This window comes from Augochlora pura, chromosome 10 (genome assembly GCF_028453695.1).
Source record: "Augochlora pura isolate Apur16 chromosome 10, APUR_v2.2.1, whole genome shotgun sequence".
Taxonomy (NCBI): domain Eukaryota; kingdom Metazoa; phylum Arthropoda; class Insecta; order Hymenoptera; family Halictidae; genus Augochlora; species Augochlora pura.
In genome coordinates, this window is record NC_135781.1 from 7,285,588 (window position 1) to 7,304,551 (window position 18,964).

At 45.8% G+C, this 18,964-nt stretch overlaps 1 protein-coding gene across 1 annotated transcript in view; it reads left to right on the forward strand.

Moving 5' to 3' along the window:
- The window catches only part of Jing (AE binding protein 2 jing), a 198,854-nt gene extending 179,896 nt beyond the window's left edge, over window positions 1–18,958 (forward strand). Inside the window, exons 2-9 of the mRNA XM_078192858.1 lie at window positions 10,268–10,670; window positions 11,626–11,948; window positions 12,238–12,754; window positions 14,962–15,141; window positions 16,200–16,341; window positions 16,812–16,942; window positions 17,017–17,084; window positions 17,389–18,958. Of these exons, the coding sequence (XP_078048984.1) occupies window positions 10,268–10,670; window positions 11,626–11,948; window positions 12,238–12,754; window positions 14,962–15,141; window positions 16,200–16,341; window positions 16,812–16,942; window positions 17,017–17,084; window positions 17,389–17,566 (1,942 nt within the window). The 3' untranslated portion in view covers window positions 17,567–18,958. The remainder of the gene's footprint in view (window positions 1–10,267; window positions 10,671–11,625; window positions 11,949–12,237; window positions 12,755–14,961; window positions 15,142–16,199; window positions 16,342–16,811; window positions 16,943–17,016; window positions 17,085–17,388) is intronic.
- The last annotated feature ends 6 nt before the right edge of the window (window positions 18,959–18,964 follow it).

The window sequence follows — 18,964 nt, forward strand, 5'->3', positions numbered from 1 at the left end:
GGGGCGGTGAGACGGGGCGCAGGAAATTCGTATGTTCTTGAAATTCCCGAAGCCACTTGGCACGAACGCGACGCGTTCGCCTCGAATATCTCGGCCATGCTCTCCGTCGGACGCCGTTCGTCGAGGGTTCCGAAAGGCACGGAAACCGCGTCGGATCGAATTCGAAACCGAAACGTCCGGCTTTCGTTCGCAGAGATCGTGCTCTCCGCGGCTGTCGCTCGTTGTCCACCGGCCGCGGCTGTTGGTTCTGGCTGTGAATATAACTCGTGGTATTTAGGTGAGCATGCATTTCCGCCGGTCCAAGCCCGACGAGGACGTCGCAGCCGAAAGACGGAGAAGAACGGCACAGGCGCGAACGCCGCGCCGTTTTCCCGACGCGACGGCGACGGGGAGAGCGCGCTAGAGCCAGCTAGCTAGCGATGGGACTAAACCCGGGCGAGACGCCGCTGATTGATGAGAGGAACGGAGGAAAAAATGATGACGGGCACGAAATTAGTCGAGTGACCCGGAACTCCCCTTGGCGGCGTACAAGTGTGACACCGGAAGGAAATTGAATTAAACCCGTTTTAATTTATCGACCCCAAGTACTTGACGCTGAACCTACTGAACGCTAAAACTTACCAACGCGAGTTCTGTAAGAATAATAAGGCTGGTTTGTTATTTTTACTACGTATGCGTGAATTAAGAAGTCTATACGAACATTTTCTCATAGAAGAATCGCTAGGCATATTCCATCGACAATCTTAACCCCTTCGAAATGCTTGAACATTTTTAGGAGAATCTATTACATTTAGACCTTATTCATTTGTTTCAAATTAGTATAGAAATTTATTTCTAATTATCGTAGAAGTGTTTAAATTGATTGTCAATCTTTCTGTAGGTGTTACATTCCATTTAACCAATTCTCATCGTTTAAAAAATCCTCTATCACGAATGTACACTTATTGTCCTTCTCTGTCTGTTTAGGGATGTAATTATTATTACCATCAATTATTATTTTACTTTCCCATTTTCTTTACACCGTATCTTCTCTACAATTTATAAATCATCCGCAGCATTCTATTCCAAAGAAATGTCCTCCTTTTATACACAAATTAAACAAATATAAAGCATTTAAAAACGACTAACACGGTACGCATATTGTTATCATAAATTGAACAAACGAGCCAGTCGAATAAATATCCAGCGAAACTATATTAAAAGCGTCCAGCTGTTCACGGTCCGGCATCCACTGACCCGGTGTCTCTATCCGGCCCGTGTCGCGCGGGTTAAACCACCGTGGCGATCGTCGATCACGTAGGACGGGCCAGGTACGCGATCCAGGTTGGGCAGAGGAGGTACCTGGCGGTATCTGCGATCAATTACACCCCCGCCAGAGTAATCGAGGATAGCCGGAGAGAGAGAGAGAGAGAGAGAGAGAGAGAGAGAGAGAGAGGGAGGGAGAGAGAGAGAGGTCGATAGCTCGTGCGAGGGCGTCATTCCCATCGCTAGTCGTCGTCGCTTCGTAGCTTGGCTGGCTGTTAACAAAGACGGGGAACGGGCTGGCTAGAGGATAGAGGGAGAGATATAGACGGCACGACGAAGGGAGAGGGGGGGCGGGAAGAGGAGAAGGACGCGCGAGGAGGACAATGGGAGGAGACGGAGAGGGGCGCGAGTAGACCAGCGAGAGTGAGCAGCGAGAGGAAAAGCGGGGCCGGGGAGCGGAGCAAGCGAGAAAATATGGAACGAGGAAAGCGGAGAGGGAACCGAACAGGGAGAGAGCGAAAGAGGGAGAGATGTAGAGAGCGTAGAGAGAGAGAGAGAGAGAGAGAGGGAGAGAGAGAGAGGAAGAGAGATACAGAGGGAGAGAAAGCGAGGGATAGAGAGGGTTCGAGAAAGGGCGAGAGCGAAGGACGCGCTGGAACAAGCGGGATAGACCTCCCAGCGGGACGGAGAGGGCACGAGCGGAATTCTAAGAGCCCGAGCGACGAGGACGGCACAGCCCGCGATGGGGACCGGGATAGAATTCGGTGGGCCGCGCGGGGGTACAGAGGGGACGGACGGAGCAGGGAACGAGCGAGACGACGCCTCGACGACGCTCAGCGACGCTCAGCGACGCGACCAACCACCTCGGGGATGAACAGAGACCGACCCAGGGATGACGGCGCGCTGGTGACGGCGGGGAGGGGTGGGAGACGGGGGCGAGAGGGGCCGGAGCTGCGGGAGGGCGGCTGCTGCGAGACACAGGGAATTAAGGAACACAAGAGGGAAAGACTAAACAAGGGGATGCGAACCGGTGGAGAACAAAAGAGGCGCGCTGCTTGCTGAACTGGAAGAATGAAAGGCCGGATAAAAATGGCAGAATTGCCGGAAGAATTCGCTGATAAGAGGGACCAAAGGAGAGCAGGATGCCGGGAGTCGGTGTTACCGATGGCTACGCGAGGTTCGTCTCCGCTAGAGATCGTTTTTTAGGGAAGCTATCAGGCCGCTGAAGGAATCCTCGAGGAGTCTATTAAAGCTTCGTCTAGCAAACTTTTAGCACCTACCGGCGTTATTAGAAGATTCCTTGTCGGAAAATAGTAACAGGTCTAGGGAACCTTTGCTCGAATTAGTTATTCGAGAATAGAAACAAGTTATTTTACCAGTCACCCCCGAAAGTTAATATTCTTCTCTTAGCCGTAATGTATGGTAGTAGAGGCTGTCACTGTGGCAGATTTCGGTGCTTTTGCTTTGCTTTTGTATACATATGTATCTTTATATTTATCGAATAAAACGCGTTAAATTTTGTATTTAAGAGTAGACAGGAATAAATAGAAAGATCCTTTTATTACTTTATTTTATTTATTTTTTTAGAGAAAAGAGTATAATACGTTTTATTGATTATTTATTTGATTTATTTTATTGATTATTTTATTGATTATTTATTTATTATATAAATAGAAAGCTAAATTCTTCTATTCCTTTATCTCGTCTATTTTCTATTAAAAGACATTTTTCTATTAATTATTTAATACATCTAATTCGATAAATATAAAGTTCGTAATGTCCTAAAACAAACGAAAGGCACTCGGTCGTCTCGGCGATCGGCACCACTGCCCTACACGACCGTCTAACGCGTCGATTCGAACTCCTGGCCGAAGAAATACGCGAGGGTTAATGTCCGCGTAAAACGGTCAAAGCGTGTTTGCGGCGTCGTCCGGTTCCAGAGACGACGCAGAAGGGACCAGACGTCTGCGAGGCTAGCCAACAGGAGTGTTTTCGCGTTTCCGGGGCCCCGGTGGTTTTCGATCGTTGGACGGCAGAGAGGGAGGGGAGGGGGGATACACGCAGCGTGGCTCCGGGGCGAGCACACGGAAAAATCGAAAGGGAAGAGGAGAGGAGAGAGAGAGGCAGGACGAGGAGCGATAGCGGAATAGACAAGGGGTCCCGAGAGTGAAACGGCCGAGTTGTTAAGTAGTAAAAGCGCGACGGACAGAGGAGGAGCCGAGGTGGAACCGAGAGGAAAGCGACGATAGACAGCGACAGCGCTGGCGAAACGGCACGGGGAAAATAAGAGAAGAGAGCACCGGCTGGATGCGGTGCGGAGCGGCGTGCGGGGAGGAAGGAGAGGAAGGAGAAGGGTGTGCGGTACTCGATAGGAGAAGCGTGTGGACGTGTGCGAGCATCGGCGAAGCCTTGGTGCACCACCGAGCGGAGGAGCCACCTGCAAGGACGATGCAATCGACGCGATCCACGGGAATCTGGGATCCCGCGATCCTGAGAGATCCCCGTGATCCACCGCGCCGGAAATGCCGTCGTCCTGCTGTCGGCTATTCTCGCCTCGGACGATTCTGCGTACTCGAAAATCGATAAGTCATTCCTCGTCTCGAGAACTGCCCCGCGGAAAATAAGTGTTCTTTAACAATTGTGCACGCTGTCGAATTGATGGGGAGTCATTCCTCTTCCCGGGGAATGCTAAAAGCGAGCTGATGAGTGTCGAGGGTTTAAATCAGTATAGAATAAGTAGGCATTTATCAGAGTTCCGCGATACCAAGGTGAACGAAGTCCGATGAATCACGCGCACTCCTGAGATTTCAGTCAATGTTCCAACACCGAGATTTTAATTGCGTTACGGAACTTTTAATAGCACTTTGAGTGACGTCTTGATCTCGTATGGAAGTAGCTACTTAGTTTTAGAATTTGAAAATTGAGTATTGAAACAGTATTCTCGCTTACGATGACAGTCAAAGTTTATTCCACTAAAAAGAAATGATATACAAATCCATGAAATATTGAAGACCTGAAACATACTATCACATTATTTTTTATTGACATTATTAAATAAAGAAATACATTTTTGTCTATCTTCCGTTCCCTCTAGTCAACAGGGAAACATTTTCTCTTTCATAATAACATTTTACAGTCTAATTATCATTTTGTTAGTAAACGGTTCGAACTTTAAATATCTTTCAAGATTTCGAAACTAACTGTAACATAGTATTCGTCCTAGTAGAAGTTACTGAAACGTGTCGATCGGCAAGAGCATGTTACTATTCGCGCAGAATCATATTGTTCTAGAATTTGGATGATGGATCGCAATGAAACGCCATGGCCCGAGGCGACGAAGGAGCAGCGTAGCCGGTTGAAAAACCGGTGACAAGGTGTCTCGTAAATTCTCGCGAAACGATGTTCGAAAGACAAACGTCTGCCTCACGGCGGAGAAAGAGCGAGAGGGAGAGAGAGACCAAGAGAGAGAGAGAGAGAGAGAGAGAGAGAGAGAGAGTGGGGGGAGGAAGAGTGAAAGGAGGCCGCGCGCGCGCGCGGTTTTCGCGGCCGAAGATATTTTCGGAGGCGTATTCGTGCCGGGCCGGAGTCCGTCGACGTCACGGAAGAAAGAAAGACACTGACCTTTCCACATTACGATTCCTTTCCGACATTGCGTTTACGCAACGACGCACTTCGCCGGCCGAGGAACCGGAGGCCAGCCGGCCGAGAGACGGAGAGAGAGAGAGAGAGAGAGGAAGAGAGACGAAGAGAGAGACGGTCGGCCGTTCATTAAACCCCGGCCAGCTGAATGACGGTCATTGTGCCATGAAATTCCTCTTTTTATCGATCCTCGAATCTCTCTCGGGCCGAGGGAGCCCGGCTACACGACAAAGCCTCGCATCGATCCGTGATCCCCCGTACATCTACCTGGATCGCCTCGCACCGCCTCGCCTCTCTTCGTCCGTCTCTCTATGCTTCTATCGCTCGTTTCCGCTCGAAATCTAGTTCCCCAGGCTCTGGCCGGAGGTAAACGTTCTGCCGGCGGAACGCGAGAACTGTCTAAATATTTCGTCTGCCGGCCGACGATAACGACCAGTCGCGAACGTACCAGCCAGCCAGAAGCTCGGAGGACTCCGAGGATTCACCCTTGAATCAACCTTTCGAATAGGGGTTGTTTTAAGGGTTGACGAGCACTTACCGCTCGAGTGCGGAACCTTCCTAGCGTCCGCAGATCTGTAAAATGCTGCATAGTAGTAGTTGTTTATTTTTTCATGACGTGTTTAGGGATAAATAACCCTTCCCGTTACATCTGGAGAATGTTGTATACGGTGAGAGGATTATTGTGGAGTGACCGATTGCCTTTGATCTTTTTTCAGGCATAAATTGCTTTACATTTATCGTATAATATACATTAAACCCTTACCATAGTTTGACGATTCCGACTCGCAATGAAAAGGGCATAGCCGATTAAGATGGTCAAAACTGCCGTTAGAGGTTTTTCAATGAGTCATACACCGTTCGATAGCTGACCAATAAAAACTCATCTGTGTAAAATTTTAACCCTGCAACTTGTCCCTGAGGGTAGTTGCAGGGTAAATTAGATTTCGCGGTTTTTCGGCATTTTTTCACCTTTAGCGACCTTCTAAAATTTTGAAAAAAATATGGCTTATTTTGGACATTAAGCCGCATGTTATAGAACTTTTTCAGATTTTTCAGTTGCAAGCTGTGATTATCAAAAATGAATACCGAAACACACATCCGGATACACGGTAGTTTCAACGTGTTCGTATTAATTTAATCACGCTCGTATTAATTCATGCAGCAGACTCGGATTATTCCGAACATGTTAGGACTAGTGTCCCATTTAAGAGGATTAACTCTATTTAATCAGATTCTGTTCTTCGAATTTTACCCGAAATTAAACGACTGCTTCGATCGAGCAGCGGATCGAACAAGCGGAATGTACGCGAGCAGACAATGTTATAAAATTGATAACCGGTTTTTACGAACTGATTACCTAATTTACCGACTCGCCTTCGAAGTAAGATACGTTGGCGTTTTTGTTCCTGTACAAATGGGCGTTACCCGTTTACATGTATAAATTGGATTAAATTGAAATTAAATGGTATTATAGATATGTAATATTCTACAATTTTATCTATAAAGATGTATTAGATTATACAATTTTATATGTAAAAATATATAAAATTCTACTATTATATATATATAAATATATAAAATTCTGCAATTACATGTATATAAATACATACGATTTTACAATTTTGTATATAAAAATATATAAAATTATTAGTATTATATATATAAAAATATCTAAAATCTCTAGTATTATATATAATGTATAAAAATATTCAAATTTACTAGTATCATACTATTTAACGAATTAATTTTGCGATGACTATAGCAAAGTTCGAGAAGCAATTACCTAGAAAATATAGAACATAGGGGATAACTCTGATTAAATATTATCAAAAGACGTTCTTCGACCCGTTTATTTTAAATAGAAATAAATCTCTGAATCTTCTAATACTATTGGTGGAAACAGTGTTAAGATGTTCACGACAAAAGCCGTCGAAACGAATGTAATCGGGTTCAATCCGGTTAGCTTCGTTTCGGACCCGTTGTCGGCAGAATTTCCGGTGTTTTCGGGGAATCCGCTGATCGATCGGCGCCCAGTCGAATCGCGAAGAGCGACGCGGTTGCGACACATCGGACCAGCGTAATTCGACTGCGAACCGTTTCGAGGCTGATCGATGCACCGGTCAACTCGATCGAGAGAAACCGAGAGAAACGATCGAAGCAGCGAGAGCATCGAGCTTGCTCGCTATCAAACGTTCCAATCGATCTTGGTCCCCTGGCACGCGCGCGTTCGACTTCGCTTCGACGCGAATCGATTATTCGCGGGCCGGCCGATGATCCAGCTGGCGAAACGCTGCATCTGGTGCACGCTTATGCGCTGTAAGGAAAGGTCCCTCGGGATGCCAATAATAATTTGACAAATCCGTGTGGCAGGTTCGCGCAGTTCTCGATTCAATTAGAATGAACGGATCGATGGCTCGTTTCGTTTTTAGCTCCTGTCGTACCTGCTTCATCGTTAATTTCACAGGAGAAATTGAAACCAGGTGAACCAGCGGAGTGCCCGTTTAATATTAAAACGTTCGATATTTTGGAACCGTCGGAACTGTTACGTTTGCAGGTGTAACAATTATGCATGGTGTGAGCGATGCCGTGGATTCCGTTGCCTCTAATAGAGATTTAAGGTTCAGCCCGAAACGTTAGCAGCGCTGCGAGACACGTTATCGCCGTAGCGCGGAGTCTCGTTACAGGCGTCGAAACAAGAAGATTCAAAGTCGCGGCCTCGCGTGTGTTCAGCGCTAACGAAGGCGAGATAATGTTCATTTAGCCACGGCCACGGAAACGATACTCGTCGCGCGGCGGTGTTCTTTTTCGATCTCGTCGACGAAATACGAACCGCAGCCGCGCCGCGCCGCGCCGCGCGTTTCGAGGGAATAGGCTCTCGCGTAACGCAGGTGGCTCGACGACCAAGGTTTTGCCTTTCGCGTGCTTAACGCACCTACGTCGGGCGGAATTCGAAACAAACTGAAACGAGAATAGCTAAGCTGCTCCATCTCGGCCGGGATGAGCGAGCCCGCCGCAGATTGCAGTTACCGCGAAAAAATTCTTCGCTCGCCGGACTTCGAACGAAATTACCGCGGTGCTGTTTCGATGCATTTTTAACACCACTTTTAACGATATTTTGTATGTAAATTCTGTATTTTTAACAGATCAATTTTGTATTAATTTTGGATTAATTTCATTCATTGTAGGAGGAGTTGGAAAGTTTTTTTAAGGAAATGTCATTAAACTCGGAGAATAATCTTAAATTACTTTAAAAAATGTAACCCTTTTGGTAAAAATAGTATTAAGTGAACGATTCTAATAGGTGTTAAACCTCGTCAGTGAAAACAACGTTCAATAATAAATTTTTAGAAACGTCGAATAATTGTGTTAGTAAAAATAGTTTTAACCCCTTGTCCTATAATAACGAGTCAGACTCGTGATCATGAATCCATGTAAGATTAATTAAATATAAATATTATTAATTTGTTCTAAATCGAAATCAAATTGATTTTTTCTATTATCAAAGTCTAGAAACGGAAATAAATAAAGACGATACCAAAAGCAAAAATTATTTGGTCTGATCAACCCTTTGCTCTCAAAGCCATTTTACCTCTAAATCTAAAATAATTTTTCTGGCTTGTAGTATTTCCATTTTATGTGATAAAATATATTTTATACATATGAAATTGTTTCTCGTGACTATTAAAAATTTTTGTAACCTAAACTGTGTTAGTATAAAACTTATTTTGGGACGTGATAGAATAATCTTAGCGGTGCCTTAGAGTCATCACTCGAGTGCGTAGAGTTAAAGAAATATTAAGAATAAATAAAAGCTAATCGACGCAACGTGAAAAAAGTTATAGGGCAAGGGGTTAAGTACAAGATGTTAGAAGGTGTGTTTATATCGCTCTGGTAAAAGTAGCGTGGAATTAAAAAATGTTGGACAATATTAGCGTTAATACAAAATTAAAAAAATAGTAACTTGACCCTCAGCTAAAAATGGAGTCAATTAAAAGGTTCGAAAACATGTCTCCTGACCTCTTTGCTAAGAACGGTGTTAAATATGTAATATTTAAAAGAAGTTCTTAATTGCTTCGGTGAGATCGAAAATGTAAAAAGATGTCTTGACCCCCTCCGGTAAAAACAGTGTTAAGTAACCCCCACCGTTCCAGCCGGGTTACGTGTAAATCTGTCGAGGATGAGCGAGCCCGGGGCTCGTGGCCCGTCAGGCTCCCGAAACGACGGGCCAATTACCAATGTCTGACCCTGTAATTAGGTTCGCGCTGCTGGTAATATCGTTACCCGGTAAGCGTTGCAATTTCCCCGTGGCCGTTTCCTACCCCCTTCCACTCCGTCGTCGATTTCAAGAAAACACCGCGGAACGAGAGGAGTCCTCCGGAGAGCTGCCTAATAATCGTTGCTTGCCCTGCGGGCCAACTAGAAGCTTCGCAGCGTTCATTCTTCTTATTCGTTTACTCCGCGAAGCCCTGGTTCATCGTAGTTTCTCTGTTCGGCGCTGGTTTAGACCCGAAACCTTTCCACACCCGCGTCTTTTTGCGACGGGCACACGATCGATCCGCTTCTCAATCGAATAGCCAGTTCCAATCTGGTTCGCTCGATGCTTGGAACGGAACGAATCCCTCGGAATGTGTTTACGAAAAGCTGGCGCTCTCGCGCGATCATCCATCGACGTCTCCCGGTCGACCGACGGCGGAAGGTCGAGTAGATGGAAAATGGAGCCCTGCTTCTGACCCACTTCCGCCTGTCAACCGTCGAAATTATTTCATATATTTGTCGGGATGTTTATGATTTTATGGAATCTGACGTGATTTTAGAAGGTTGCTTATTTGCTTTGAATAATTATAAAATTATGCTGAATCCTTTATCATCCAAGTATTTTATATGGTTATATTCCGTACGGGGTATTTTATATATTCTATAATATATAAAAATATATAAAGTGCTATAAAGCGTCAAAAACCATCTTCCTAGTAACAATCCCAAAGGAGTTGATTACGTTTAGGATATAATTATTGGGAGAAATTAGTAAGACTATTAGACCTGCTAGACTAATACTACTAGATTACAAGACTTACTAAAAAAATTAAGAAAATCGAAACACAATCGCCAACAGATAAATTAAACACCCACGAAAGAAAAGTCGATTTTTTTTAATCACAGACTACTCCGCCCATTGAATACTCTGTGCTAAAAAGCATCGAAGGCAAGGGTTGTTCGCAGAGCAATCACCTAACTCTAAAATATAACCACCAGTCATATCTAATAAAGAAAAATCGATTTTTCTTGATTCGTGAATTATCACGCGCTGGAAAGACGTTGTAAAAAAATTGTAAGACATTGTTCTGCAAGAACCATCATCTAACAATCGACCTATTTGTTTCAGTGGTGTGGCAGTATCCTGCGGGGAGTGTAGCAGCAGCGGCACCAGCGACATCACCGAGCCTGGCTCGCCTTGCAGCACGAGTAGCGACGAGGGGGTAGCGATACGTGGCGCGTCGGCCAGTCCACTTCCGTCCCTACCCAAGCTGGCGCCTTCGTCACAGATTGGTACCAGGCCCCAATGGCCATGGACCCCGCCGCTGGCGGCCACCGCGTGCTCGACCTACAAGAGGCTCAAGGGCGAGCCCGAGGCTGGCGCCGTCCCGAGGTCCGGGGCCGCGGATCCCACCTTCCGAGGGACCGGCAAGTCCAGCATCACCAAGCCGAACGCCGGGCAACATCATCACGAGACGCAAGGGAAGATCACCGAGTACTTTAAGACGCAGATCAAACCGCAACAGCCTAAGGTAGCGTGACCCTTTTAAGTTTACCTCATTAATTTGTACTTCGAGGATAGGGGGCGTCTTTTCGGAGCGTCGCGGTCGAAGGACACCCCGTGTCTCTAGTTAGAGTACTCTATTAAAAAAAAATGCTCGGTACAAAAATATTCAATTTTTATACATCGTTGTTAACCCCTTGGCGTGCCTTTGTCATTACAATTGCAGTTATTGGAACCAGTTCAATTGTCAAAATCTGTTAGAAGAAAAAGGAATTTATGTTTACCGTGTCCCTATACTTTCTGGAATATTTAAATATTAATGACAAGCAGAGAGAATATTAGACATTCGCATTCATTTGGTTTATTTTTAAAAATTTCCATCATGATTCGACAATGTACGGCAAGGGGTTGATGTAATGACGGACAACTTAAATAATTTGATCAGCAAACTTAGTCAGTCGAAATGGTCGGTTTTACATTTTCGTGTTAAAGAAGTTGCAAAGCTTCGATTCAAACAGTTGAATAAATACTTTGACGCAAGCACAAATTATAATAAATACACTCGACTTTGTCATTGTTACGGAGCGATACATGTCAGTTTGATGCTAATTAACACCTTCGCAACCGCGCCGAGATTCTCAACAATGTCATAAAATGAAAGTATTCTATTTAAAATTAAATTACGATGTAATCTTGCATGACATCAATTACTTCTTCAACATTTGTTAATGTTGTCGGCCAAATGTTAACAGCGAATCAATGCCATTATAAAAGAAAGCGTAGTGTAAGGGTTAATGAATTTGTTGCACCCTGTGGAATGCGAGTAGAATTTGGATTCAGATCTCACTTGAGCCATGGATGCAATAAGGGCTCGAAAAATGTCGATAAAATGTCGACAGATCGGTGAGAAAGCGAGTGTGCCGAGTGCATCTCGGATGTCGCGTTGAAAACAATTGTATAACAGCCGACGTATGCCCACTTAGATCAAGAAGAACAGCGAGACGATGTCGGTGCTGGTCGCGAAGAGCTCGTCGGAATTTAGGAGGCCACCCACCGTGCAGAGGAACAAGGGAGGACTGGCGAAGTACCTGGGAACCATCACGCCGAACGGACGGAACGCGTCTAGCAACGACTGGGAGGTGCGGACGCTGACAATGTCGCCGCCGCCGACGAAAAAGACGCCGCCGGTAATAGTGCCGAGGACCAATGGTAAGATGGACAAGAAATTACCGAAACCGGTGCCCAGTCTGCCCATCTCGAATGACGTGTTGAAGAATATACCAAGCTGCAAGATCTCGTCGATGAGGTAGGTGATGGTTCGACTAGAGATACCAAGTCAAAGGGGCTGGTATCGGTCCGTACGTCTAACCTGAATACTATCCTGCGTCGATCGAGGTACGGAACACCTATGATCTACGAATGGTCTCATTCGGACATCAATTAATGTTTATTCAATTATTTATATTATTGACATTGATTTTATTGATATGAGTATATGCCATAAGTGTCTCTAGCGTCTTTGCAACGAAATGGAAAAGCGCAGTGTTGGACGAACAGACCGCGCCCACCTAATCACGTACCCTGCTACAATCTAGGTTGACATCATCCGTCGAGGCCAGCGCGACCACGAAAACGGTGTCGCAGCAGTCGACCGCGTCGGCGACCAACGAGGCGACGCCGCTCGACTTCAAGGGTTGCATCCTCTCGAAACCCCACGTAAATGAGAACAACAACCTGACGAACGGTTGTGCCGGTATTTTGGGGTCCTTGAGGTCACAGGGTACTCAGGATTTACTGTCGAGGCTTCAGGTGCCGGAGGACACCGAGGCTAAAGCGACCCAGGTCAGCCCGGCGGACGAGGACGACGTCGAAGAGGAAGAGGAGGACTCGCGGAGTAGCGAGTCGAGGAGTAGCGAGTCGAGGAGCAGCGAGTCCAGAAGCTGCGAGTCCAAGCCACCGCTCTCGCCCATTTTATCGGCGCCGACTACCATACGCTTCCCGGCCAGGGAACCAGAAAAGGATAGACAACAGACGACTGATAGTGGCGTATGCCGGTGGGACAAGTGCGAGGAGAGCTTCGAGTCTAGCACGGGACTTCTTGAACACTTGCAGGTACGCATTTACAGTGAAGGATCATTGGGGTTTTCGAGAAAATTTATCTTTACCACTTTGGTACCAAACTAGATAGAAGTCAATTAATTTAATTATCGTGCTTGTCCTAATTTTCCTTTCCCTGTTCGAATCTGTCTGTCACTTTTTCCTAACTCGCCTTTGTTATCCCTTTGAAATTTGATATCCCTTATTCGATCAATACAGAGTTATTTTCTAATAGGAAAACTACTTTCTTATTTAGTTTATTTTCTAATAAACAAAACTTAATTGTCCATTTTATAGTGACCAGTCCCAACTACCTTATCCAAACCTTAACCATCCATCTCCACTACCTTATTCTTGATGGTTTTCCTCTTGGTATAAAAGGATATGTTTCTCCGCAGAAATAATCCCTCTACTTCCTCCGCACAACTCTAGGTGTATTGGAACAGGTTACAATCAGGTACAGGAAATCGTGTAACAAGGATCGCGTGTTCGAATAGCATAATTCTGAGTTTGGAAATGAGAATGAGGCTCGTTGAGAAGGTTCCTTATGTAATCGTCTCGCAATGAGTCATTAGACTTAACCTCTGTTGTTAGATGTGTCACAGGCCACGCAAGCCTGTGACCAATAGCCCAAATATCGGATTCTAGGCAAAAAGGCGAAGGTAAGGTATGAGTAAGTCTGCTTTGCTAATAGCCTATCGCAAAGGATGGTGCAGCGTAATGGTATCAAATGAGTCGACTATCGTTCGAATTTTTGTTTAATTGTAATTCTATATACAGTGGATAGCAAAGTTGAGTCAACACACTTAAAGTGGTATAACTTTTAAAAAATTTTTCCAAGTAACTTGAATCGTTCTGTGAATATTAAAGGGGACTAAGTTCACTATACAATGGCTCAAATACTTTTTCTTTTTTAATTTGACTATTATTTGGGATAAAAAGAATGTAAACTTTGGTTGTTTTTTCACTTGCTTATTTGAGCCCTTAATTTACAAGATACACTTAGTACATACTTCTACGTAAGGTAAATAATAAAAGATTGCGAACGTCAACCAAAAACTGGTAGCTTTAACACGCTGATACGCATACAATTTACCGAGTTAAGTTGCTAAATACATTTTTCAAGTTTTATAGGCTCAGATAAAAAGTAAGAAATCTACATCCACTTTTTATTGACCATACTCTTGTATTAGCCTATTGTGGGGTATGAGATAAGAGCGTTTGGGTTATGCGATAGTCGGATGGAGTGAGGCGTGAATGAAGAGTGTTTTGACCGTCGTGTAACTGTTCTTCGAAATGAGAATGCGCGTGCGTACGAATCGGTGATTGAATGTGGTCGTGTATGAGTGAGTTTTAAGAAAGCAAGAGTGTCGCGAGGGTAGAAGGAAAGTTTTTCCCAGTTGCGTGAGAGCGTTGCGAGAGCGAAGACAATCCGTGTGAGAAATTTGTGTGTAAAGACTGTAATTTATTTTATGATTTTTGTTTTTCAACTTTTTTATTATTAAATATTTTATTATCACGTTGAATGCTACGTCAGTCATCGATGACTGACACCGAGCTTTTTGTTCAGGCCTTGTCAATCACCGGTGACTGACAGTATAAAATATGATATAAAACTAACAAATTTATATTGTTTTAAGTAATTTTTATCCAATACTGGATTCTATTATTAATGTATTTTTTTTGAAAATTTTAATGGATTTAATGCATCGAGTAAATTCTAATTTGCTCGTAATGCGCTTCGCATTTCTGTACCGCGATACCAGCGCGCGTGGCCTGACGGGGATTTCCTTATAATCACGTGGCACTCATACTTTAACACGATGAGAACTGTGGTTGATCCTTGTTGCCGAAAATCCCTACACTATTCATAGCGACCACATTTCTGTGAAGCTTTGCTCCTGGTACCAAAGAAGTCAGCACTAGTTGAATACTCCATACAATGTTCCAAAAGCGTTTCATTATTCGCGCCTGTCGACTGCAACAATTTGGAAGCAGCATCTCCTCGATCAGCCCTGATAAAACAACGAGTCGTCGCCGAGCGATGGCCGTCCGGTAACAAGAAAAACGAGTTCGCACTCGTATCGGGTTTCCCCGCTCCCTACACCACAATGTTGCGGCGCCAAAAATGTTGTAATCGGCAGTATGCTACCGCGCATATCCATAGTACGGTTTCCCTCGATCCTGTATCCGAGTAACCGAGTAAACAATTTCTTTCGCAGGCGGCACACATCAACACGCAAACGGGCGGCGACAATTTCGTCTGTCAGTGGCAGGGCTGCAAGGTGCAAGGGAGGAGTTCCTGTTCGAGAAGGTGGCTGGAGCGGCACGTGTTGTCCCACGGTGGCAACAAGCCGTTCCGGTGCATCGTCGACGGCTGCGGCAGCAGGTTCAGCTCTCAGGTATAGGAGTTGTATCTCGGTTACCTCTTGCGACAAGTTCTAGCGAAGATAGTTGAAAGTGCGGGATGATCTGTAACGTATACGCGTGCGCGCGCTCGCGCGTTGCGACTGCGGTGAATTGTTGTTGTATCGGTACTCTCTCGTCGAAAGCGTCGTGGATTTTGCGGGTATCCATGGTTTGAGGACAACGTTTCTCGTCTCTTCCAAGAGATCGTCGGAACAACGGTGTGTTTAAAGACGAACACGATCGACTCGAGAACTAATGCGATTCTTTTTCCTTCCATAAAGCGTCCAACCGGCACGCTAGAACATTCGAGAGGACGATGTTGCCTCTATAATGTTGATTCGGTGCTATAGGCGTTTGGTAATGTATTATGGCATTGAATCAGGGACTACGCGGCTGCGCGTCGTTCGCTGGTCCACGCTGCGTGGATACCACGATGACAATGTGCAGTTGCATTCTTTTTTTTTCTTTTTGTGACATTCTTTTCGATGCGATCACGCTGTTCGCTAGGAACCTCGACGTACTCCCTGGTTCGCGTCCATACAGACTCTACGAAACCGTGCTCGCAAGGGAGCGTAAGAACATTTCGCGTTTATCCGCTCGTCTGAACATCCTTCATATGGTCGTCTAGTCTACCGACACGCGACGAAGGCTCTTCGAACGACCTCTATCGTCTAGATAACCGACGTCGTATGGTCGAAGCAATCGCGTCACGGTTGCCTCGGTCAGACTGTCTTCGGAAGACGGGCATTTTCCAGGGACAGCAAATGTTGTCCGCCCACAATTCTCTCCGTCTTCAGCACAATCTCTCGTCGCATGTCTCTGGGTGTCGTCTCTCGTCGTCTCTCTTCCCTTGCCTAAGAAACGATCGTTGCGCACTACTACGAACAGAGTCAGATCCATTGGCGTTGCATCCATCGGTCTTTTGCACAAGTTGGATGCAACAGAATCGCTTCGATTCGAAAAATTCTTCTTGCTGGGCTACCAGGGCCGTTTGGCTATCCCTGGAAATTGCCAAAATTCAGTTCATTCACGGTTGCCCTCTACCTTTCAGACCGCTCTCGAGAGGCACGTCAACGGCCACTTCAACCAGCCGGAGACCAGCAGCAACTCTGGCAGACGCAGCTGCGAGAGCGGCGGCAAGCTCGTCCGAAGGAACGGGAAAAGGCTCAGATATAGGCGACAACCTTGGTCAGGTAAGAATATCTTATATCGTTCGATTTCTTATCGGAAATTTACGCGCTTCGTAAACACAGTGTTGGCTCTATATCAACCCTTTGGAAAGGTGTACATAAATCTAGTCTGAACGTGTAAAAACACGCCGAAACATTGGGGTTTCTTTCTTCTTCTAATTCGTGCCATACTTTCTAACGAAAAAAAGAATGGTTTACTTTGTATTAAATTTTTGTCTCTATTTGTTTTAGATTTTAAAGATTTTATTTTAGAACGACCATAACCCTCGCACTGTTATATACAAGAACGGTTTCGTACTAAGGTTAAATATCACACCGCGCGTATAATAATTACACACGAATCTTTGATGTATTTACAACAATCTTGCAAACCTAAGCAAGGGTAGTTGACAAGACAGATTGCTATGATAGGGATTAAGATGTTCGAGTATGGTTGACGATTCTAATCTGTTGCGATTTCCGGCACGTTGCAGCGAGACTGTTCGACTACTTCGACTCGGGAGTGATGGAAGGTCTCCAGCACAGGTTACTGCAGCTGGCGAAATCGAGGACGCAAGGTCGCCTCGCCGAGACACCAGGAAACTCGATGGCCCTAACTAGTCAAGTAAGCGAACCTTCGCAAAACTATGATTCGCTGGACGATCAGGGGGATTAAACGCGGCTGATTCTGGTTTACAGGTTTTAGCTCGAAGAGTGGAATTGGACGGCAGGACTAAAGTGCTGTTGCGGTGGTACCCTCCAGACATGTAAGTTCCTCGAAATCCTCTCGGAACTTTGTTACCATTCGGTGCGGAGAAGCTGACAGTCGGGACGTTGTTGTATCGGATTACCGTAGACGTTGAATTATTCGTTTATTAACGTCTTGTTCAGAGACAGGGTTAACATCGACCTGCAACTTCTTAGATTCCTAGATCCTCAATTGTTTCATTTGCTCGCGAGCAATTGATATTTCTACTAACGTCTACGAAACTTGTCCCGATTTGACACCTTTTCGGCTCCGAATATATAAATCGTTTGCACCATTGACCGAACGTGTAATTTTCCGAGCAGCGAGCCGGACGAGTGGGTGCTGGAGTCCGAGGTCCAGACCACGAAGAACGTGGGGATACGGAAGGTGGCATCTGCAAACCCGGAAGAGGTCGGCGTGGCCCTGTACTCAGCGATAAGCGGCGGCGCGCCGCCGACGGCGCGGACGAAGCAGCGCCGGAAACCGGTCAAGAACTCGTGATAATGCCGGCCACGGTGAACGAGGACAAGTGTGACGAAGCAGCGGATCGAGTAAGCCAGAATTAGGGACGAGTCCTGCATCAGGGCGATTGTGCTTCCTGGTCTGTGTAGAGGAGAGGAGCCTGACGATGGGATCCGGAACCTGAACGTGTCCAGAGGAACGACCGGAGCTAGACGTGTTCCGTCTGCGTGGGAGTGACGAAGGGAGACGGAGACAGACGGAAGGATCACGAGCGATCGACGAGGACGAGTGTGAACGGGATCGGCGGACGAATCTAGGACGAAAACTACAAGATGACACACAGATCGGAGGATACACACGGAGGGTCCGCGACGTGTCGTCGCGCCGTCGCGGATCGGATCGGATCGGGACGAAACGTGGAAGGGGCGAATGAAACGGCGAACAGAAGAGCGCAGACTTCCGGGCGACGGAAGGAGGAACAATACATTCTAATTTATTTAGCCTAAATCCAACGGGATGGTCGTTAGGTAAATAATGTAGTAGTCGTTGTATAGCGATGAAGAAGAAGAAAAAAAAAGGATATTCTTGTTGCCTATCGATATTGAAAATCTCCATACGTTTGGGGCTGATTCCTGCCTACGCGTCCGCGACTGTCCGTTTCGATCATGGCGGAAACGGCGCTCGTCGGACCCCGAGGAGGCGGGCATTTGGCCTCGAAAGTGCCTCTCACCGCGGATACGTTTTATATCATTGACCGCCGTGCAAGACCAATGATCGAGAGACGGCGGACAGTTGAATTTAATAATGGAATTTAAGGAGCTGGGGGTGTACCGCAAAAAAAAAAAACGCAAGAGCACGTTATAGAAAGAGCACGATGAAGAACCGCAGACACTGCAACGGAGATTTTACTACGAAGGAGATAAGGAGCGAACAAAAGAATTAACAAAAAATAAAAAACAAACTGTTAAACGTTAGTTAACGCGTCGTGTAAGGAGATAATCACTCTGGTGGCCTTAGGAATCAATTAATATCTAGCTGCGACCCCTTGGCGCTTCCGGGCCCTGTTTAAACTACTCCGTGACAGAAGCCAGAAGATAAGGGGCGACGATAGGGGGGGAGCGTGAAACGCGTAACATTTTCGACTCATCCTATAGACCCTCGAGACCAACTCACGAAAAGGAGATGCATCTACCTCGATCTTCGGCTCGGTAGAAATTTCCGCTGGCCGTTGTCGCGCATGCGACGGGAAGAGAACGCAAGGAAGGGAACAAGCGAAACTAAGGAGAGCGATCTCAGCAACGCTCTCCTCGAAGATTATACAGAAACGGAAACACGATTAGGCTCGTCACCCGATAACGAGAATCTCGACAGAAGGAAAACCGCTCGGACGACCAGCCAACGAGATTTCTATCGAGGTATATCCGTATTAGTTTTTTT